Source organism: Triplophysa dalaica, chromosome 7 (assembly GCF_015846415.1).
Source record: "Triplophysa dalaica isolate WHDGS20190420 chromosome 7, ASM1584641v1, whole genome shotgun sequence".
NCBI classification, from domain to species: domain Eukaryota; kingdom Metazoa; phylum Chordata; class Actinopteri; order Cypriniformes; family Nemacheilidae; genus Triplophysa; species Triplophysa dalaica.
The window spans coordinates 12,394,078-12,411,708 of record NC_079548.1 but is presented as its reverse complement, the minus strand read 5'-3'; the positions used below and the strand labels follow the sequence as shown (position 1 = coordinate 12,411,708).

The 17,631-nt window shown below is 37.8% G+C and overlaps 2 protein-coding genes across 2 annotated transcripts; one reads left to right on the top strand and one right to left on the bottom strand.

Annotated features, from left to right (window-relative positions):
* Positions 1 to 515: 515 nt before the first annotated feature.
* Positions 516 to 6,663, top strand: moto (minamoto). The gene is made up of 8 exons (XM_056753339.1): positions 516 to 734; positions 1,409 to 1,522; positions 1,987 to 2,141; positions 2,267 to 2,377; positions 2,840 to 4,517; positions 4,724 to 4,858; positions 4,985 to 5,165; positions 5,460 to 6,663. Exons 1-8 carry the CDS (start codon positions 729 to 731, stop codon positions 5,660 to 5,662), a joined length of 2,583 nt encoding a protein of 860 aa, XP_056609317.1. The 5' UTR covers positions 516 to 728; the 3' UTR covers positions 5,663 to 6,663.
* Positions 6,664 to 8,431: 1,768 nt separating this feature from the next.
* Positions 8,432 to 11,398, bottom strand: ccdc43 (coiled-coil domain containing 43). The gene is made up of 5 exons (XM_056753102.1): positions 11,211 to 11,398; positions 10,607 to 10,694; positions 10,285 to 10,420; positions 10,106 to 10,155; positions 8,432 to 9,611 (listed from the first exon to the last, which is right to left on the bottom strand). The coding sequence occupies exons 1-5, from the start codon at positions 11,382 to 11,384 to the stop codon at positions 9,424 to 9,426; spliced, it is 636 nt and encodes a 211-aa protein (XP_056609080.1). The 5' UTR covers positions 11,385 to 11,398; the 3' UTR covers positions 8,432 to 9,423.
* Between the last annotated feature and the right edge of the window lie 6,233 nt (positions 11,399 to 17,631).

Below are 17,631 nucleotides of genomic sequence, written 5' to 3'. Positions count from 1 at the left end.
TCTATCTATCTATCTATCTATCATCGTCTGTCTGTCTGTCTGCCTGCCTGCCTGCCTGCCTGCCTGCCTGCCTGCCTGCCTGTCTGTCTGTCTGTCTGTCTGTCTGTCTGTCTGTCTGTCTATCTATCTATCTATCTATCTATCTATCTATCTATCTATCTATCTATCTATCTATCTATCTATCTATCTAGTCTATTTAATCTTTAAAAGTATGAGAGCAGTGACATCCTGTGGCTGTTTCATAAACCCACATATTATTTTTCCTTCATTTAATTTATCATTTATTTAAACTTGAAGATTGTAAAAATTAAAGAAAATATAACACTCATTATCAAATAAAAATACATTTATTTTTTATGTTCGCCGTGTATTAATAAAGTTAGAACGCGTTGCTAAGCAGGCACGAACTCTGCGGGCGACCACATGATAGGTTTTGATTGGCTAATTAAAACCGGTTTAGCCAATAGAAATAGCAAACAGCTGTACACTCGAGAAGCTTTGCTTCGCGGGTAGAATGGTGAGAAACGGGCACAAACAGTACTAGAGCACCTCTGACATATTCCTGTGAAGAAGTTTGGCCTGTTCATGGGGTTACGTCCTTAATTACTTTCGCAATAAATCAGCTGTATGATTGATTTGAGCAATCGTGGACACTTATATTCATAAATTGCATTAGCAGTTATTTAAAGAAAGAAGCAATTGGTCGCCGCCAGCAACATTTAGTATCGATGGAGGTAAGACAATTCTGAGGGAAAAGTTCAGGTTAACATTTTTTCAGCGTACAAAATTATTCATAAAGGTTTATTGGTTACCGTTCGGAGCTATCATTTTCAAAGTGCTGAGGTGGTCTGTAGACGTAACGTTATACTATAAGTATGTAACGTTACAGTAAAATAAAAAGGCCGCCATCAGCTCGTTAACCAGATAGGTTATCGACTTATCAAGCGAAATATAACCACTAGGCCTCATTTGACTGGATTTGATGTAACAACGTTAATGTTAACGTACATAAAAGACACTTGGCAAACATATTTATGAATAAATCCGAGGTATTTTTATTGCCCAAAATACCTAATTTCTGTTTAAATTAACGTTAGTTCTTTTACCGTATTTTCTCGTCAGCATCTGTACGTTAAGCGTCATAAAATATAAGTTTACACCAAGGCTAACGTTACCTTTATACAACTCTTCATGTGTTTATTGTGCTAACGTTAGACTTCTCCACAATGTTTCCTGAGGGCTGGTTAAGTTTAATGGTTTAATAAGTTATAAATTGTCACATTTATCAGTAATATTTGAAGCTGGAAGCTTTGTTTAACTAATCTTAACAATGAATATGCTAATACAGAGTTGTCGTGTCATGAATAATCTAACGTTAGTTACGTCTGCTTTCCTTTCTCTGTTTAAGGTTAATTATGCAAGGAAAAGTCAAGTCAATGGGGGTACAAGTGGAGGAAGAAATAACTTCGTTCATTTTCAAAATTCAGGACCGGACTCATACTTTCACCAATACAAGTTACAGGTGAAAAATAATTTTCATACTGGCATGGAAGTTATGCCATTATTCCCTATAATTATTACAGTTATGCATTCAGTCTATTGATTTACCACTCCTGAGAGTGTAATTTAGGTGGGTAGTTATAATGTGTTATAAATGTAACTACTAACGGTACTAACTGTTTTTAGATGTCATGTAACAATCTCTGTATTAAAATATACAATATGATTTTGAATATCTTCTAAAGATAAATGATTTTTTTAGCTCCCATAAGATTACATATATGCATATTTTATGTAAATGTATTTGGTAATTAAATATCTTTTTCCCATTAATGGCATTCCCATAGAGAGCGCCTGTTACCAGTTTAGATATTAATTAACATTAAATAAATTAACATTTAGTAAAGTGTTTTAGTCTTCCTCTGTATATCAAACTACACTGTTGTTTCATTTGTCTCCGCTCATTGTGATTTTCTATGATTGCAGAAAAGTTATAAAGATGGCAAAGGCCTGTCTCCGTCTTTCAACTCATTGTCAGACTCTTTGCTGAAAGACTATCCACCAGTACCTGATACAGTTTGGCCAGCTCTGGAAGACAACTGTAAATCAATGGATTATCCTCGAAGCATGCTTAATAACAGGTTATTTGTTATTAGTATACTTATTAATCGTATTATGCAGTACATAAATTCAGTATTTTGCAGATTTATGTTAAGAGACAAAGGAGATATGTTATAAATTACTAAAATGTTGTTTGTCTCTATAGACTGCCAATAGATGCCAGTAACTGTGGAAGTGAAGCTGATCTTTATGGATTGGTTTCAAACATCTTGGATGAACCAGATTCGATTGACCAATACTCATACTTTTCCGAGAAGTACGATTCTCTTGACTTAGACCCTATCCTCCCTTATGCATTTTCGTTGGAAATAATTTTTTTCTCTCACTTTTGGCCTTGTCTAAACTGGCTGTGTTTTTGTCAATGAATACTCAGCTTTTGCAGTGTGGAGTGAGGAAAACAGACAGGACAAAATGTTTTAATATGTGATTTTGATGATCAAAGGCTTAGATTATTTCTAAATATTTATAGGAAAAATGTTTAAGGATTGAATTAAGAGACTACTCAAAACTAATCACTATACTAGTGACAAGATTTTCCCCGAATTTTTCTTTTCCAAAAATTTAATGGGCACCAACTAAGAAATGTTTGCAGATCTTGAATACTGCAAAGAAAACAAGTTCATATTCATGTTTAAACAACACAACAGTAAGATAAAACTTTTTTACATGTTGCATACAGTATTTATTATATATTCATACCAATTTATATAATTTGCAGGGCATCTAGTCTGAAAGGCGTGTGGTCTCCTAAGTTATTGAGAGAGGACAGTTTGCATTACTTCCATAATGATGAGGTGCAGATGACATCCAGCTCTGGCTTCCCATCAAACCAGATTTATCCTAAACCAATCGGCAGAGAATCTCATGAGTGGGCCAAACCTCAGAATATCAATGGTTTTGATTCTTCCACACCCTTCCATTTCTCCTCCTGTAATGGTGAGCCTGATGCCTACTTTTCCCCACCTCAAAATCTTCCTCATCCCCCAGGCCTAACCGCACCCTCAGCATTAAGCTCTTACATTACGAAACCTGAGTATATAACACCTGAGAAGGATGAAGGGTACTGCAGCAGCAATAACTGCCTGTCTGATTACATAAGTGCAGTAAACAATTCCTGCCACCCTCCAGACAAAATGGATGGCTCCTTTTTCAGGTCCCCCCATGCCTTTTCAGCTGTGAGCAAAGAAAAAGTGAGAAAAGAAGATTCCTTCTCTGTGCAGGATATTGGTAAGCAGGCATTTCTTTTAACAGAGCAGGATGGTGGCTTCAGAGATTCAGGCCAGAACGGGCTTCTGGTCCAGAAGAATCATGAGGAAATCATAGCAGAACAGGCAAGTCGTCCATACCAAAGGATATCAGAATATATTTCTCAGATGCCAGATTTTAAGAGAGAGATAACCCGCAGCCACGTGGACCAAATGAGAGCTGATGTAGGAGGCAAAAATATGTTTTCACAGAGTTATTTTCCTACAAATGAATTTTTTGGGTTCGGACAACAGCCACCTAAAGTTTTTTTGCCGACTCTGAACCCAAACAAAGAAGCCAACCAGATAGCAAGTGGTACACCTCAAAGTAGTGTAAATCAGTTCCAGCATGCTCTGTCAAATCACTATCAAAGCCAAACCAGGATCCCAAGTAAAACCAGCAATAACCTTGAATCACAGGGGTTAGCAAAGCTGATGTCTATGTCTGGGGTTGTTCCATTACCTCCTTCTCAGCAGCTGTTCCAGTCCACAGCAAGAGTCCCGCATAATTTCAATCAGGGAAGTGGAGAGAATCTACAGTGCCCAATAAACCAAGGAAGTCTGGACGCTTTAAGAAATGGAGTAGGAAATATAGAAATTTCAGACTATGATCTCCTAGAGAAAAAGTCGTCGGCAGGCTCCATGGTTGACGGCCGTTTTACACAGCGATTTGGAATGAAGTCCAAACTTCAGGCTGGTTTTCTTAAAGAAGCTGACAAGAAACCAGGACTCCAGAATCCATTTCAGGGGGTTGGAAATGTGTACACAGGACAGGTTGGACATATTAGAGCTGATTCAAACGCAGCCAAACCCACACCATCACAACTTTTCCCTTTCCTGTATCAGACGGGTGATCCTAGAAAAAATGCCTTCTACCCGATGCACTCGCAACCACCTCTGCCCTACGGCCCTGTGCCCCATGCTGACATGAATGAAAATCTTGCAGATGGAGAGATTTCACCCCTCAGACCCTACCTTCAAGAAGTTAGTGTGCCGAGCCAAGTGTTGGGGGATGGGTCTTTTCCTGGGTTTCTGTTTGCTATGAGTTTACCTAAACTTGGCAAAGAACTCGGAAGCCCCAACAGTCAGCTACACTATTATCTGGAGGAATGTTATGAGCAGTGGAGGATGCTGGAAAAAGAAAGAAAGAAAGTAAGTGTAATGTTTATGAAACATTATGTTTTATTATTAGGTTTTGTTCTTGTATATGGAAATTAGATTTTCTTCATCAATCTCTTCAATCAACTTTAGATTCTGAACTTCCTTCCGTCTTATACCAAATGACTATGTTGTTTGCAAGCCAACAGGTTCGTATTTCACAAGGATTAGTAACTGGTGTTTTTTACTAATTCTGACAGGCAGAAACTGTTCTTATTAAGAGTTATCCGGAAAAACGTGTATCGGTCTTGACCAGTAGTGCGTTACCCAAAATGCCTCCAAATCCCACAAGAGTGGACAGACTCATTGTAGACCAGCTGCGAGAACATGGAAAGGTACTATTTAAGCTGGTTTCCCATAACTTGCATATTTGATATTACAGTATGAAATCAAGCAATGTTTACATACAGTTCATATGAGTGATAGAAATACTCTAGTTTATAACATGACACTTTTTGTAGGTGGCTGCTTTGCTAGGGAAGATGGAACAGTTGCGTAGTTTTCCACTTCATGCCAATATTAACTCGGCACTGGACAGGCATCTTGAGTTCATCTACACCACGCAGGCACGCCGCAAAGACGAATTCATCAATGCTAGCGGCAGACAGAGGCAACCAGCGGCCTTCTTTAAAGAGGAAAGGGGTTAGTAAATCATACAGTAAAAGAACAGAAAAAATACACATCATGTAAAAAATGTTGTGCTGCCACAGTCCCACTTGATTGCAACGTGACAGAGAATGAGTTCAGGAGAGGATCACAGAAGTGTGTTCTATTATAATGTCTAATAAGAAGACCATACGGTTCAATGGTGATCCTTTTTTTTAAGTAGAGTGAATTAATGAATTGTATAATTTTTTCCATTTGAAGGTCTCTTCAAACTATCCTACAGCTGTGGTATTTTTGTGTTTTATGCTCTGTTTTTTTTCTACCCCACAGAGATACTTCTGTTGGCATCTGCAGTGAAGGACCTGTGTGCCAGCACCCGAAAGGCCCGTACTGCTCTGTGGTGTGCTTTGCAAATGACTTTGCCCAAGATGAGCCGTTACCAAGAAGAGAAACAAGAGAAAGGTTCCTGCTCCCCTGTTGGGCAAGACAATCCTGAGCAGAGCAGCCTGGAGAGAGCAATAATTTCCCTGTGATCACGGTTTGTATGTGAGTGTCCTTGGTTTGACAAGGAATAATATCTTATAGTCTGTCAAAAAAGGCACAAGTTGTGTTTTAAGATGAATAGATGAGTTATTTAAGTTATTCTACCATAGTGATATATTAGGCTCAGTTGTGGGCAGCCAATAGAATTATCAGTTCATTAATATTTATTCTTTTTCTTCAGTGGAAATCACTAATCACAATCAAATTCTCCAAAAGATAGTGCATAGAATTATGGCAATAACATCATTATGGAGTTACTGTATGTCCATGGGCTCTATAAAAACTACCAGTAAAGAATGTTTTGATAGAGTAACATGTAAAAAAGATGAGTGGCAGTGGCTAAAGAGTGACAGTAAAAGATATGAGAGGGATGAAATCAGAAAAGAGGGACCTTTTAACTGGCTTATGGTGATAATGATTTTGCAGCAAGTGTATCATCTGTTACTTTGGAGGATACAGGGGTTTTGTTGCCTAATTGGCCCCCGAAATTTTATAAATAGTTATTACTTAGAAAAACAATTTTTTGGTATGTGTTTGCTTTGCTCAAAAAAACTAGTATTTGTGTAAGAGGTTTTTGGACAGTTTAATTAGTACCTGCTGCACAGTAACCAACATACTCTGCTAATTTTAGTTCCACTGATACAAACATCCACAAGAGCTTAGACCATATTTATAACCAATAGAAAGTGTTCATGTTGTCCTGTTATTTTACATATTTATTTGAGCACTTGTTTTTAGTGATCTCGCTAGATAAACAATGATAATAGCAACTCTCTTCTAAATTTTCAAAAAATCTGAACTTGAATTTATTTATTCACAATTTGTTGGTCTCAAATCTTTTCCAGCCCAAGATTTCATCACTATTTTCCAATGTATATCATCAATCTCTGTGTGTGATTTAACAAATTTGAGGATTTACTGAGAATACATACCCCTTTAAAAAGCCCAGAACAACATGATTTATGGACTGCAATAAAGGGAATGTTACCTATGAATGTTAACGACTGTCATTATTCATGTGTACTTTTGTCTTATTGCTCATCCATTTGTTGGTCAAACTTTTAAATGAACGTAACAGTCCCAAAACTCAAACTGGTACATCAAACTAGTTTATTTCATTAAAAATATATTCAAAATACAACGTGAATCAATGGATGATGACTATTAAACTGATACTATTATACATTTACGCATTTTGGCAGATGCTTTTATCCAAAGTGACTTACATTGCATTATACTATACATTTGTACAATGAACAATTTATAGCATCATTCAACATTATGCAGATTCTGAATATTTTTAGTAGTGGTGGGCCGTTAACGGCGTTAACGTGCTGCGTTAACGTGAGACTCTTATCGCGCGATAAAAAAAAATGTCGCCGTTAATCTATTCTCAAAGTTGGGTTGGGAGCTGGGTCTATACCACCCAAGCTATGATGACTTTCACCTTGATATTTTAGCGCGGATGTATACCTAGCTGAATTGCACTGTACCGGGCGAGAACGAGATTTTTCAACTCGCGTCTAATTCGCGCAGTTCGCGCCGCCTCATCATCTCATAACCAGGGCTTCATTCGCGCCGCAAATAGGTCTATCGCGTCTTTGCATTGACTTAATATGTAATCACTCGCGCTTGACGCGCCATTCGCGTTTCGTATGAACACAACATAACGTTACTGTGAAATTACCACATCAAACGTGACGTGCTAGCATGGATGCAGCTTTGAAGCCGCCGGGTTTGCTTCAGGGGAAATTTATTTTTAAGAAGCATCCCAATGGAAACATCGACAAGACTAAGGTTGTTTGCACCTTGTGCAATGCGGAATTGGTTTAAAAAAAAAAAGTTCTCTCAACATGTAGTGGTCTAGCCTTAGTTGAAACCAGTAAATTTGTATTGGCACCTAATCTATTATTGCTCCTGTATGACATATCGCTTGTTACTCCCTCACTCTTTGTAAATTGATTTGGATAAAAGCGTCTGCTAAATGACTAAATGTAAATGTACTGTAGGAGCTCTTCTAGTCTCAAGTACCACCTGAACGCAAAGCATCCCTTAGCTAATGCGGAAGTAAACACAAGTACATTTTATTGAACATAATTTATTTTCATCACCAATTATCATAGTAGAACAGCTTTCTCAAGCAGTTTGTGATGCATTTTGGAAACAGCAGATGAGCCCCTGGACTAATGCGCGACCTGGCTTGAGACACCCGTTCTCAAAGATTTACTTTTAGTCCTTATTTGGGTAGCACACATATTCTGAATGCCTTCGGCAGAATTCAAATGAGCCATTTTAATCTAGATTAATTCCAAGATTCATCTAGATAAATCTAGATTAAAAAAAAATAATCTATACCCACCACTAATTTTTAGTTTATTTAACCAAAACATTTTATACTAAGCATTGGATTCAGTTGATATATTTGCATACTTTAATTGTACTATAATTATGCTATAAAATATTTGACATTAACTCAGATTTGATCACTTATATAGGAAATCATTAGATTTAATCTTAATTTTAGTTCAATTAGGACGTTTTAGTGTTTTTTACAAAAATGACTTTCAAAAACATTTTGAGACAAAAGAATGGCACACATTTAAGAAATGTTTTCAGTGTAGACAGCTATTAACATTTATTTTAATCTTAATCCATGTCTGGGAAATGGCCCTATGAGTTAAAGGAAGTTAAATGGTCACATTAGTCAAAAGTGAACAAACGTTCGTTCACACTTAATTTACTATACCAATTTTGGGACATTTTAGCATAGAAAAACTTATTTAATAAAAAGGGAGTTGAAATCTTCTGCTTTTAACAGTTAAAAGAAACTTGCAACTGAAGATATTTGTTTCCCTATGATGAAGCCTGACACAATATATGACTGGGCAATCTTTAAGGTGTTGCAGCATCAAAAAATCTAATAGATCACACACACTTTTCTCTCTTTCCTGAAATAACATCACAAAAATTCAATATTCTTAATTGCAAACATCAATGAAAAAAAGACAGAAACATCATTCAAAGTGATTTGTGTTTTGAATAGTTCAGCCCCCACCAATATAAAGTCTTTTTTCTCTATCTTTGTGAGCCCTCTTTATATATTGCTGAAGGACAAGAAGGCTTCCGATGGTTTCAGGTTTTGACTAGTAAGATGTAAAGTAAGCTGAATCAAAAATCACCAAAGTGTTAATTATTACCAGCAGATGGAGAATACAAAAACAGATCCTTCAAAGCAATAAGAAAGGAATTACTGTTTGTAGACACATATGCATGTTGGTTACCACCTGGTCAGCATTGAAGTTTGATTTTCATGAAAACATCCAGCTCACATTTCACCCCAAAATCGTAAGTAATACATTTTGCTATTGTTTTTTTAAGCTTTTTGGAGTATTATTTATAATATTTAAAGTCTTAAAACAGTCTGTATATGAGCAAAACAGTTTTATTTTGGAGTCAAATATGGTCTTTACATGTTTTGTAAAATTCACTCCTAAATAAGTAGCACAGCAGTCGGCACCTGTAACAAATAAATGGTTCATGAAACAATCTTCAACCCGTTACTGGTTTGTTTTGTGAAAGCTTAGAAAATGTCTCAGGCCCTACATTATCATTCAATAGATAACATCAGACCAAAAAGAGAATGCAAACATTGTTAGTCAGGACAGCGTCTTTTGAGGTTTCATTGTTTTCCCCATCCTCTCACTTCTGTATAGCCAATGTGTAATCTATAAAAGTTTTCCTGCATGCATCTCTATCTCCTGCGCTCTCCCTTCTGTGTACGCTTCTTTTCTTTGTCCTTTCGATCCTGCTTGGCCAGTTTGTCTTTCTCACGTTGCATTTTATCTTGTTCTTTCTTCTTCTGTGCGTCTTCTTTGGCCTGTTCACGCTGATGTTTGCGGCGGTTCAGAACTTCTGCTACGTTAGTGTTTTTGAACAAGGCTGAGACTGGCAGTAAAGGGCACATCATGTGAGGTATGGATCTATTCAACTTTATTCTCTGGACACATAATCTTTTCTTAAATAGTATCATCGAGCTTATTAGAAATGTGTGAATTAACTTCTTAAAGTCACTATGACTTCGAACAGGAAAATGTGTTTTACACAGTGTTGCTGTGATTCTTATAAATGATTAATCCCTGCACACCATTTTTTTTTAAATTAATTTGCATTTGTAATCTCTACCCCTCACAACAACTCTTCACCACATGATGTAAGCAACAAAAAAGAGGTAGGACAATACTGACTGTCCAATGGCCAGGCATTTTAAGCCTTCAGGCCCAATTTACAACAAACTAATCAAAAAGGGAAGGGCATAATAAAGCCCCGCCCTACATTTTTGTCTAATTTCAGAAGCCATTTCACTGATATACACATCCCGATATGGAAAATAAGTAATTTCAACTTTAAGATTTGATATGTTGTGAAAAGGATACATTTATCGCTGGGTATTCCTACTGCTGATTGCTCGTCCTCCTCATCTTCAGTACAAATGTTAAAGAAACGGTTGCAAATGTATCCAAACAGAACTGTGATTGGAAGAAATACATTGATGCTATGTTTTAGAGTCATAGAAATATCTAAACATTGCAAAATATACACATCAAAAGGATATTCCTCTTCATCAGTGATGTTAGCATACTGGGCCAGCAAAGCCTCCTTCCCCTTCTTGGGATTCTCGGACACATCCTTCTGTTTAACCACAATCTGTGCCTGCTTCTCTATTAAACTGGCAATGGCCTGAACCTCATCTGCAAAGAGAGATAAAAAGAATGCACAAAATGTTTCCTGTGAAATACAAAATCTCAATATGTGGCCGTACTCATTTCATGAATCATGCTATAACTTACGAATTCAATTATTTACAAATGAACCGGCTTATCCTTAACATTACGTGTACTTTGATTACCTTTTCAATATCCAGCCCTCGCACTTACCTTCTTGATTACTCCTCATTGTGGATCTACTGTACTCAGTCCAATGATGTAAAATCTGCTGGCAAACCTCCTCTAACGTGTCATCTTCCTGTGACGACAAAATAACCTCCAAATTACCAATTAAATTCTAATGCTTTCAAAAGACTACATTAAGAAGGACACAGAAACGCCGTATTTACAAGTACACACACAATTTTGATTTAAACTCCAATAAAATGGTCCCAGCTTAAAGTACAAGTTACGTTGTTATGGTGAGTGTGTTTTGAAAACACCGTGTAAGGGGAACAGGAGTTAGATGAAGTTTCAGTATTGACATGGTTAAATAAAGGGGTTTATACTAGTAAAACCAGACTATTCCAACCTAAATTTGTAATCATAGAGAAATGACTGAAAAGAGTCTTGAAGAATTCTTGTAGGACTGTAACCAGTTTATGTTGGTAATTTCATCTGGTGGTGGTGGCTGTGCTATTGTATTTGTTCTGACCAGCTCGCAACAGCAATGCATGAAGTTATAAGTATTCATAACAGCAGGACTGCTCGTAAACATCCTGACAGCTGAGCTGCGCGAGTGAGTGACATCTATAGACATTCGGCGTGCACTGACCAAGAAAGCGGAGAGAATGCCTTGTAAAGCGTCCTTTTTCTCGTCATCATTCTCCTCTTCTTTAAGGACACCGAGTATATATGCGCCATAAACTTCTCGGTCAACTTCGAGAGAGTCTAACCGATCTTTTAACCAGTTTTCAAACTCTCCAGCGATTTGTTCGGGCGCAGCCATCTTGCCTGGCTGAGGTCCTGATATTAAGGCGGGAGTGTTCGCGGAGGACGCCTGACAGAAATGTGCTACACTACGTTCCTACTCAAACAAAAATGATTTGCAAAATGAGTCAACGTGCGAATATGATATGCTTATTAGCTTTTTACGTGAACATGTGCTTATTTGCGATATTTGTCCTAATTGTATTACATTTTTGCATGTTATACGCTTGTAGTTCCTGTAAACATTACAGTGAGTCGCGAAGCTTTCAAATTTCAACGTTATTTATTTATATAGCATGTAAATGCAACATGTGGCCCACAGTGCTTCACAAATTTGATATCCAGTAAAATACACTTATAACCAACATACACGTAAGACAACATTTGTAAAAGATTTCCACATTATACGTTCCCTACGTTCTAACCGACATAACTGTGGCCCTACTAATGAAATGGCCCGGTCATCCAAATATCTCAAATATTTTAAACGTGGGTTATTAATAGAGTAAAAAGTAATATACAGAAGTATTTAATAATAGTTATTGTGGAGATTCCAGTCGTATTTTGGAGCCGTGTTTAAACCGAATCACACCACTAGAGAGCACTATCTACTAAGCCTTAGTAATTTGGCGTCGCAGGTGTCACAAAACTGCTGCATATAATGGATTGAATATACATATTCAGGTACTGTGCTTTTTTGTGCCTAAAAATGTCTTAATTCCTAATTTTGTTAAATTTTTTAGGGTAATTTAGCAAAAAAAAAGAGCATTGTGTACAAGCAATACGAATGCTGTTTTCTACTTGATGTTTTTGATGTCAACCCTGGTGAAAACTACACTTAAACAAGTCTAATATTGTTGTCTGGTCTGCTTTAATACTTTTAAAAGGAGTTAAGAAACATTGTAACCAGCTACCCTGTTGAAAAAAACAGTGTATGCTGGGTTAGGTATGTTTTGATGCTGGTTTAACCAGATAAGGACCAGCACATGACTAGCTTAAACCAGCACAAACCAGCATCGAAACATACCATGGTGGAAATTGTTTTGCTTTTTAGGGGAATTGTTTTGTCTTTTTATTTGTAAAGCATTCCTGTCAAAACAGGGTCTATGAAGCTACATACACATCCTGTTATTATATTGAAGTCTTTGTAGTTAAAGACTGTATGTTGCATTTATGTATAAAATAAACCAGTCTTAAGTAGCAGGGGAACAGTTTTAGTAAAAGCCAAAAATACATTGTAAGCGTCAAAATTATAGATTTTTCTTTTATGCCCAAAATCATTAGGATATTAAGTAAAGATCTTTTGTAAATTTACTTTTGTAAATATATCAAAACTTTATTTTTGTGAGTGGATGACCAGTAACAGTGCCTCTTATTACCAACTTCAAAGGCAATTTTCTCAATATTTTGATTCCTTTGCACCCTCAGATTCCAGATATTTAAACAGTGTTACCTCCACCAGATATTATCATATCCTAACAAGTCATACATAAATAGAAAGCTTAATTATCAGCTTTCAAATTATGTAAAAATATCGATTTCGAAAAAATTGACCCATAAGACAGGTGTTGTTGTCCAGGGTCACATATACTGCACATGTTTATTTATATATTGATGCACGTTTTCTGGAGATTCTGTGGTAAGTCTCTAATGTAAAGCTTATTTTGCTGAACTGCTAATGGTGTAACTGTTAAAAAATCACATTAGGCTTTTAACAGTATCATTAAGATTGAACTAAACATACAAACAGTTTGCACCCAACTAATATAATAAACAAAGCCTCTGTATTTTAACTTATTTTGGTGTAGCATGAAATGAATATATGTGCGTTTTCCTTAACATTTTGTTAAATATATATAAATAATATTGCTTAGACAATAACAACTTTTCAGCTGAGTCTGAAATTCTTTTGAGAGAAGCACAGTTTAAATCGAAGTAAGAGACGGATACTGAAAAACTGTAGGTGTAATATTTTTTTAAAAGAAGTCTGCTTTAAGGCTATTACCAGACATAGGGTCCAGGGTCGCTGGTTATGATGTTGCTTGTTGCTGTGGGCCACTATTTGAAGCACTATTTTTATCAAGGGGATGTAGATTGATACAAAGCGACAGGAGCCAGGGGCTTCTGCGCAGCGTGCGGTTGGGCATCTACATGCTCAGGTCCAAAGGCAAACGTTCTCTCTGTCTCTCTTTCAAAGATCTCTATCTCCCACAGCCCATCACCAAAGAGCCTCGGGGACCAATACTGTGTCCTCTCCGTCAGTATCCCCCTCCTACCCACATCTGCATGTGACACACACCTCCGGCCCACTGCGTGATAAGGCAAGTGTGTTCTTGTATGTGGTTTTGACTATGTGTGAGTGTGTGTGAGAACTTAGCCGTAGTTTCAAGCACCAACAGAACTAAAAGTCGAGTTAAAGTATCATTAAAACGCAGTGTAATGAATAAATTTCCAATTAAACTTTATTGTGAGCCTGTGTGTCTGTGTTCCCTCCGCTTTTTTAATTCAAATATAAAGTATCGTTAGCAGTACAATAGGCTTGCAGAAGGTCACAGCTGTAGCCATTTTCTGGCACATGAGGGGACGACGAACCAGAGGTTATCGCTCCTCGTCCTGTGTCTTTCTCAGTATGGCAGCTCTGGCCTACACTATCTCTTTCCTCTTCAGATGCAAGCGTCTTATCTTTAGTTTCAGTCCATTCTCCAGAACTGTCCTCCCTCAGTCTGCTCAGCAAGGCAAGCAGCTCCTATTGTTTGTCCATCTTGTCTTATCGCTGTGGCGACGAACCCTCCTTTGACTGTTTTCACTTTGTTTTTTGCGCCTTGGTTGGTCTCAGCGGAATAGCATACTAAGACACTGACGGCGAGAGGAGCTTGAGCCTAATTGAGACATATTTTCTAGGAGTAATATCATGGAGAGTGTAAAACTTGCCTGGCATGTGATTTCTATTCTTCCTAAATAGTATTTGAGAAATTGAGCTTTTGATTTATTGGGATGCAGTCGCAGTCAATGTCGAGAGTGAGTGTTGCAGCAACAAAACAAAGCCCCCGTTATAATCAATACAGCTGTCACATAGCATACTTACAGTGTAGACAGCTTCGTTCTTCTTTGCTGTATTTACACGGTAGAGTTTAAAAGAGACGAAAAGCTTTGGACATAAGAAAGATAAAGACGTCGGAAGTAATGAGAAGGTAATGAGCTTAGATTACAGAAACAGTTGTGACACAAGTGCCCGTGAGAGACTCGCACACATGCCCGCATACAGAGATGTTTGTCGGGGTCAAGTGTCTGGGAGGTTTGGTTTGAGTGTGTGGCAGGCAAACCTAACTTGCCCTCAGAGGGGAAAAAGAAGTTTGCCATAACTTTGGCTGGAATTGTGCATGTAAACACACACGTTCTTCCCCGTAGGCATGTGCTCCTCTAAAGTGTTTAAAAAAGAATCAAGGCAATGAAAATGCCATACGAATAAGAGGAAAGAAGAGAGGTTAATGAATTTAATGAATATTCAAATGGCGGCTCGGTCGTCTGGTCCAGAGAGAGATGGCTCTCATCTCTGATCCCTCTCTGTGTCTCTGTTTCCCCTCTTCGTCTACAGCAACAAAAAAAACAGAATGGCTTGACAGGTTGTTGGTTGATGCATTAATGCATTAATTTGATATAAAAAGAAACAATGTGCTAAGAGTTAATATGAAGTTATTATGTTTAAATAAGTTTTTTGTAATTGCCAACCCTTTCTTTTAGTCAAATCAGTCTAGCTGCTACTACTACAGGCATCGCTTCATGGGCATTAACACACAAAAATATATCCTGATATATAAATATATACAAAAATAGTCATCCAGTTGTCATGACTTAAATGCGATTATTTGCAATTAATTCATATATACGTATATAATAAATAATTTTTTAACATAGTTACTAACATCCTTCCATTTTTAGAAAAAGCATGGTTTGATAGAGGTGTGCTGCGAGTGAGAGAGACTTCCCGTCGCTTGGACGCGGGTTGTTTGGAATGCATGAACAGCCTCTTTCCGGGTCAGTTAACTTTTTTGACCTCTATCGAGCTGCGTGCTAAAACTTTTCCCAGTCTCTATACTGGCTGGCTGTCTCTGTCACTGTGCCAACTCTTACGGTTGATTTGGAGACAGAGGGAGATGGTGTTGGCTGGAGGAGGTGGGAGGTGATGACGCTGGTCACTTAGCAAGAGAGGACATCTCCAGACGCTGATAGAGGCAGAGGGCAAATATTTAGTCCAGCCACTTCAGGAGGGGATCCAGGAAGGTGGGGAGGCAGCTACATTTTTGCCAAGCACAGATACGTGACTTCAGCCTGGGACGGAGACCCCAGCAGCCCTGCCCCCTCCTTATTGAATCTTCTACCCCTGTATTCAGGGTCACGGATCTCATCTCTGGACTAATATCTCAAGCAGTCCACAGATGGGGAATTAAATTGGAGAGCTGGCTTGGAATCAGGCAGAGGATGAATGGATGGACGGGTGGAGCACGGGGTGGTGAAGGGAGGGAAGGTTAGGGAGAGGGAAAGATAGAAAGAAGGGCTTTTGGTGGTGGTAGATAAGGAGGCAGAAAAGAGAACAGTGGAGGAGAAAATGTTGGGCATAGACATATTTACAAATATGTTTTGGAATCTTGGAATCTTTAAATGTTATAATTTAACGCTTTTATAGTTGAGAGCATTTGAAGATCCTTAGGCCCCACGATGAGGCAGGGTTTGATTATGTTAATTTAAAGAACAGATAAATAGGCAACCATCCAGTGTCATTATAGTTTGGTTCTTAGTTTTATTAACATTTTTAATTTAGCGTATGGTTATTACATTTATAGTAGTTAAATTTTTTAGCAATTAATTTTTTTGTTTGTTTATTATTATCATTTCAGAGCTTATAACTTTCCATTCCATTTTCTACCGCTTATCCGAACTACCTCGGGTCACGGGGAGCCTGCGCCTATCTCATCGGGCATCAAGGCAGGATACACCCTGGATGGAGTGCCAACCCATCGCAGGGCACACACACTCATTCACTGACGCACGCACGCACACCCTACGGACAATTTTTCCAGAGATGCCAATCAACCTACCATGCATGTCTTTGGACCAGGGGAGGAAACCGGAGTACCCGGAGGAAACCCCCGAAGCACGGGGAGAACATGCAAACTCCACACACACAAGTCGGAAGCGGGAATCGAACCCCCAACCCTGGAGGTGTGAGGCGAACGTGCTAACCACTAAGCCACCGTGCCCCCCGAGCTTATAACTTATTTCAGTTTATTTATGAGGCACCATTAATTTTGTAGTTTCTTTTTGACGATCCTTTTTTAGTTATTTGTATTACCGTACTGTGCTTAACAGTCATTATACAATTTTTGCCCATGTTTTAGTGAATGATGGCCTTAAACGATGACCCAATAGCTTAAAAAGGGTGATCTTTTTAATGTTATGTGTGAACTCTTGGCCCTACATCATACTGAAGCTACCTCTTTGTATAATACCCTAATCAAAGATACTATTAATATAAATATAAAGGCATTTCAATTACAAACACCCAAAGTTTAGTTTAAAATAAAAATGTGGAGATAATAAAAAAATGCCAATAGATGGCTGGTTGCAAATAGGTATTACAATTTTGTTCAGAGTTTTGCCAAGAATGATTACTCCCTCTCTGAAGCTGCTTGCTCAATCATAATAAAAAAAGTGTCCAACTTCATTTGGAGACATAAATGCCTGGTTTCACTGACAAGGCTTGGTAGTAGCAAGTTCTAAACATTTGAAGTCAAAGGGTGCAGTGGCTGTTCAGTTAGCAACATTATTCAAAATATCTTCTTTTGTGTTCTGTGGAAGAAAGAAAGTTTTACTGGTTCGAAATGACAATAGGGTGAGTGAATAATTACAGAATTTTCCTTTTTGCGTGAACTATCACTTTAAGTCTACGAGAGAGTCAAGGAGTGATCAGTCAACTGAGATTTGCACAGTTGTTCTCACATTCTGCATAAATTCAGCACACAGTTCAGAACTTGTGTGTGACAGCCAGCTTTCTAAGGTTACTTTTGCGTATTGCAGTAAAACTGTAAAATACACACAAGGTTATTTAAAATCGAACTCACTTTACTTATAGAGTTGGTTATGTCTTAAATGAATGTAAACAGACTAATGTGCATTAGAAAACTGTATCGTTGTATATTGCATCAAGTGGCAGTTGCACCAAAAATCCTGCATCATTAATGTATATGACACAACATAAGTCAACCGGT

Coding starts and splice junctions, on each gene's coding strand:
- ccdc43 (XM_056753102.1), bottom strand. CDS start 11,384: ATGGCTGCGCCCGAACAAATCGCTGGAGAGTTTGAAAACTGGTTAAAA. Junction 10,695..11,210: donor GCATTCTCTCCGCTTTCTTG/GTCAGTGCACGC, acceptor TTGTCGTCACAG/GAAGATGACACGTTAGAGGA. Junction 10,421..10,606: donor AATGAGGAGTAATCAAGAAG/GTAAGTGCGAGG, acceptor CTCTCTTTGCAG/ATGAGGTTCAGGCCATTGCC.
- moto (XM_056753339.1), top strand. Junction 4,518..4,723: donor TGGAAAAAGAAAGAAAGAAA/GTAAGTGTAATG, acceptor TAATTCTGACAG/GCAGAAACTGTTCTTATTAA. Junction 4,859..4,984: donor AGCTGCGAGAACATGGAAAG/GTACTATTTAAG, acceptor CACTTTTTGTAG/GTGGCTGCTTTGCTAGGGAA.